The sequence below is a fragment of the Notothenia coriiceps genome, unplaced genomic scaffold (genome assembly GCF_000735185.1).
Source record: "Notothenia coriiceps isolate Sejong01 unplaced genomic scaffold, NC01 NC01_scaffold00019351, whole genome shotgun sequence".
Taxonomy (NCBI): Eukaryota; Metazoa; Chordata; class Actinopteri; order Perciformes; family Nototheniidae; genus Notothenia; species Notothenia coriiceps.
In genome coordinates, this window is record NW_011352052.1 from 433,422 (window position 1) to 437,704 (window position 4,283).

The window sequence follows — 4,283 nt, forward strand, 5'->3', positions numbered from 1 at the left end:
AAAGGGTCAGAAAGGGGGTTTGGACAGACGGCTGGTAGCGTAACAATAAACACTGCTGTGGGTGTTGTGTGTCTGCCGATGCCTGGACATCTGCCTGTCTGTATGTCCTGTCTCTGTGCCAGCTGCACACCCAGCAGTGTGAGTAGTCACCCAATAAGGAGAAGAGATGTTGAACAGAAAGAACGGCAGAGAAAAAAGAGATGGAAATGATGGTGTCACGCACAACTCTTCCAACATTCAATGATGCTTGAATATTTCTTAACTCGTCTGTTTTTACTTTTTCCAGATGTATCCAGATGTTGCTGGTGATGTCCAATCCATTGCAGGTAAGAGTGTGCATGCATGACAAAGAGCGATCATAAAGGACAAGTTATATACATATTTTTGAATACATGCAGTTTTGTATTAGCCTGTTCATGACTTGTTGTGTGTGTGTATGTGTGTGTGTATGTGTGTTCTCAGCAGGTACTTGGTGTGGATGGGGTCAACTTCAGTGTGCATGTGGAGAACCAGACGCAGGTGCGAGACACCATGAGTCGGCGACACCACCGGGTCTACCAGCTCTACAGCCGCACCAGCGGCAAACACGTCCAGGTGTTGGGACGTAGAATTAGCGCTCGAGGAGAAGATGGAGACAAATTTGGTAAGACACACACACATAGTAGAACACACACAAACTCTTTGGTACATGTGAGTGCATGCACAGTTTCCTGCAACACATGCACACTCACACCGGGTGCAAGTACAAAGACTTGAAGGTTGACCAAGTGCATGCTTGAACGGATACAGAATGCAACTGTGCAGGCACACTCACAAAAGCACACACACAGGCCTCCCCAGGCTTTGGCAGAGGGGCAGTGGAGCTTGTCTTGGGAGTACAAAGACCTCATCGACTGGCTGCTGACTCAATGATTCACAAGAGAGCAAAAGAAAGAGAGAGAGAGACAAAGAGAGAAAGAAGGTGTCAGTGAAAAAAAGTGTGAGTTAGCTGGAGAAGCCTGGCAGGTAGAGTGTTGGGCCGAGTGTTAGAAACTCATCTCCTTCATCGATCCCTCCATTGATTTCTCATCCTCCCTGTTGTCTCCTCTGGATTTAAAACAGCAGGCTTCCTCTCCCTCCCTCCCTCCCTCCCTCCATCTTCTAACACTCCCTATGTCCATCCCCCACTCCCTCCTCCTCTCCACCTTTCTCCATCTGTAATGATGTCTAAACCATTCTTAAACCACACACAGAATCAATGGGCAGAAGAAAGCCAAGCCATAAAGCAGCAGTTCATATTTCTGCATGTGCCCCAGCGGTGGCTCATGTTGCACATCCTTATTGATTCACAAACAATTTAAATTGCTAAGATGCCACTTCAAGCCATTGATGGGAAAATAGATGTAACAGCATGTTCGCTTTGAGACATATGCCTTTCCTAAACTGAACAATCTACCCAAAACTGACCAACTCTGGCTATTAGGTAGTACGCAGGGGAACAGAGCAGAGAGAGGAATTCAAGCAAAGAAGGGGCGGGTGCATGAAGGTATAGACTTGAAGCGAATGAGCAGAAGGGAGACGAGAGGAGAGTTGGGGGAAGAGAGAGGAAGAGGGCAAGAGGGAGGGAGGTATTGATTTCTCTTGACCCCTTTGTTGACTAAGGTCATGTAGGAACCATTTTAGGGATTTATTTTTAAACAGGCACAAGCGCTCTCTGAAGATGTGTAGTTGGTAAAGCTGTATTGCCTGGGAGGATGAACACACACACACACACACACACACACACACACACACACACACACACACACACACACACACACACACACACACACACACTTACCTTAAAACAACAGTATCACAGACACTCAGTCTGTGTTCTCCAGCTACTCTTGGCCCACCGTGCTTCGTCTACTCTTGGCTGTTATCTTTTTTACGAGGCCCATTTGTGGTCAGCGGCCTCACATGAATGTGTGTGACCGGGCTTATCTGACAACCATCTGTCCAGCCCGGGACATTTACACCAGTCTGTGATTTATCAGCATATTTAACAGCAATCCTAAAACGGTGATTCAATGTGAATGCCTTATCTGGTTTAAAACCCCTAATGTCATTAAGAAGGTGTCTGGTAATCTGTGCAATTAATGGCAGACTACTTGGTCATCGGTTTGTTCTTGTAAGCTTGAATGTGGTTATTTGCTTTATTAACTGAATACAACATGAAACTTACTTAGCTTTGAAATCTGGGTCATCTTTAACTTTCTTCCCTTTATATTTGTGTGATATAATGTAGGCCTATTAAACCTGTGAGGTCCTGCCCTATCAACCTATATTTATCTGAATTGCCTGTGGCTCTAATGTCTGTCTGTCCCTCTGTCTGTCCCTTCACAAGCCCAGCTCGTAGTGGAGGCTGATACCTTTGGTAGCCAGGTGAGAATCCGGGGCAAAGAAACCAATTTCTACCTGTGCATGAACCGCCGTGGCAAGCTGGTAGGAAAGGTGAGACTTCAACCTTTTAGAGACAAAAATTAAAAATATATATTTTCCAGTTTCCTGACCAGGCTCTCTTTGTTTCTCCATATGTTTTTGTTTTTGTGTGTGTGTGTGTGTGTGTGTGTGTGTGTGTGTGTGTGTGTGTGTGTGTGTGTGTGTGTGTGTGTGTGTGTGTGTGTGTGTGTACCTCTGGTTTCTCTGCTCTCTCAGAAGGCCAGTAATCGAAGCGAGGACTGCGTCTTTGTGGAAAAGGTTCTGGAAAACCACTACACAGCTCTGATGTCAGCGCGCTACACAGGCTGGTATGTGGGCTTCACTAAAAGAGGTCGTCCTCGCCGTGGCCCCCACACACTCCCAAACCAGCAGGACGTACACTTCATGAAGCGCTTCCCGCCAGGGGAGCAGCCTGACCTCACCACCCCCTTCCGCTTCACCACCGTCAGCAAGCGGGGAAAGCGGGTGCGCGCTACCGGGCCCCGCTAGTAGTGGCTAACACTAGCACCCACTTTCCTGTCATCCAAAGCCTTGACCTGAGCCTTCGAATGGCTAACCCAGTCATCTCCTCTGTCGCACAAGACTGAACACCTCCGTTTGTTGGGACAAACATTGACCAGGAATTGATGAATCATTCATGGGGCTTAGCTTTACACCTACTAATGTGCCACTACAGCCCCCTAGTAAGTGATCCTTCTTCTCAATATAAGATCCCAAACTGGACCATAACTGGTACATCGCTGGAAGCTCTATGGACCTGGTCTGCTCCCCTTCGTTGGCCAGAAATACTGACAAAGAACCTGAAGGCCACCAAAGTCCCAGACTCTACTAAGGCCTTTTTTTCCACAAACACAAAAACAAGGCCTTCATGTCTCCTGTTCTGGACAAGCTGGACAATTTAAATTTGGGATTACAACTGGACCATACAGAGAGAGAACAAGGCAGGGAAGGCTGACTTAACAAGAGAGTGGGTGCTAGTCCTAAGGATAAAGGGAAAACAGGAAGGAGAGGAAAGGAAAGCGGACAAAGGGATTGAGTGATCTGCACAGATCAAATGGACCAAAAATGGACTGTTGACATGTGACGCACTTATTTGTCTCACTGCTAAATTGGTGTGAACCTGTGAGACTGTTGGATGAATGAGTGATTTAGTGAATAAACGCATGTTTGTAAGAACAAGAAGTTGTATGCAAGAGTGTTTGTGTGTGAGTGAGCGAGTGTACAAACAACCATGAGTGAAGCTGGATCACGAGGGACTCTGGAAAGGGACCATCCAGCCCCTGCATGAACCTGTGACAACTCACCGCAGGGACTGAAGCTTTAAGAACTGGAATGTATAATAACCAAGCTGCACCAAAAACAGCCAACCAAACCAAACCAACCAAAGACAAGTGGAGATCTTCTTCATGACTCCTCCACACACCCTGCCCCCCCGAGGACACTACACCCTCAGCTTATAGGTGCAGAGGATGACGAGTGCGGTTGGGGCACGGTGCGGAGGTTGCCTTGTCTATTAGCATTGCTATAGAAACGACCCAGGGGATGATGCTCCTGTGCGATACCGTGGAAACAGAATGCTGCTACCAGGACATTCAGTGGAACAAACCAAAGTCTCATGCATACAAACAGGAGAAACATATTAAAGGGAACAATTTATTGAAAGTTATATATATATTATATATATAAAAGAAGACAGAAACCCTAAATAAGCAATCTTACTATGATGGTTATTATAATTATTACGATAAAATTATTTCATTTATTTATTTCAGCTCTGTGTGCAGCAGTCTTTCTCGACTCAGTAAACCTTACAGAAACAT

General features: G+C 46.2%; 1 protein-coding gene across 1 annotated transcript; it reads left to right on the forward strand.

The window, feature by feature from the left end:
* Window positions 1–282: 282 nt before the first annotated feature.
* On the forward strand, window positions 283–4,283 carry LOC104951878 (fibroblast growth factor 18-like). Its single transcript, XM_010778612.1, has 4 exons — window positions 283–326; window positions 463–643; window positions 2,369–2,475; window positions 2,680–4,283. Exons 1-4 carry the CDS (start codon window positions 297–299, stop codon window positions 2,950–2,952), a joined length of 591 nt encoding a protein of 196 aa, XP_010776914.1. The 5' UTR covers window positions 283–296; the 3' UTR covers window positions 2,953–4,283.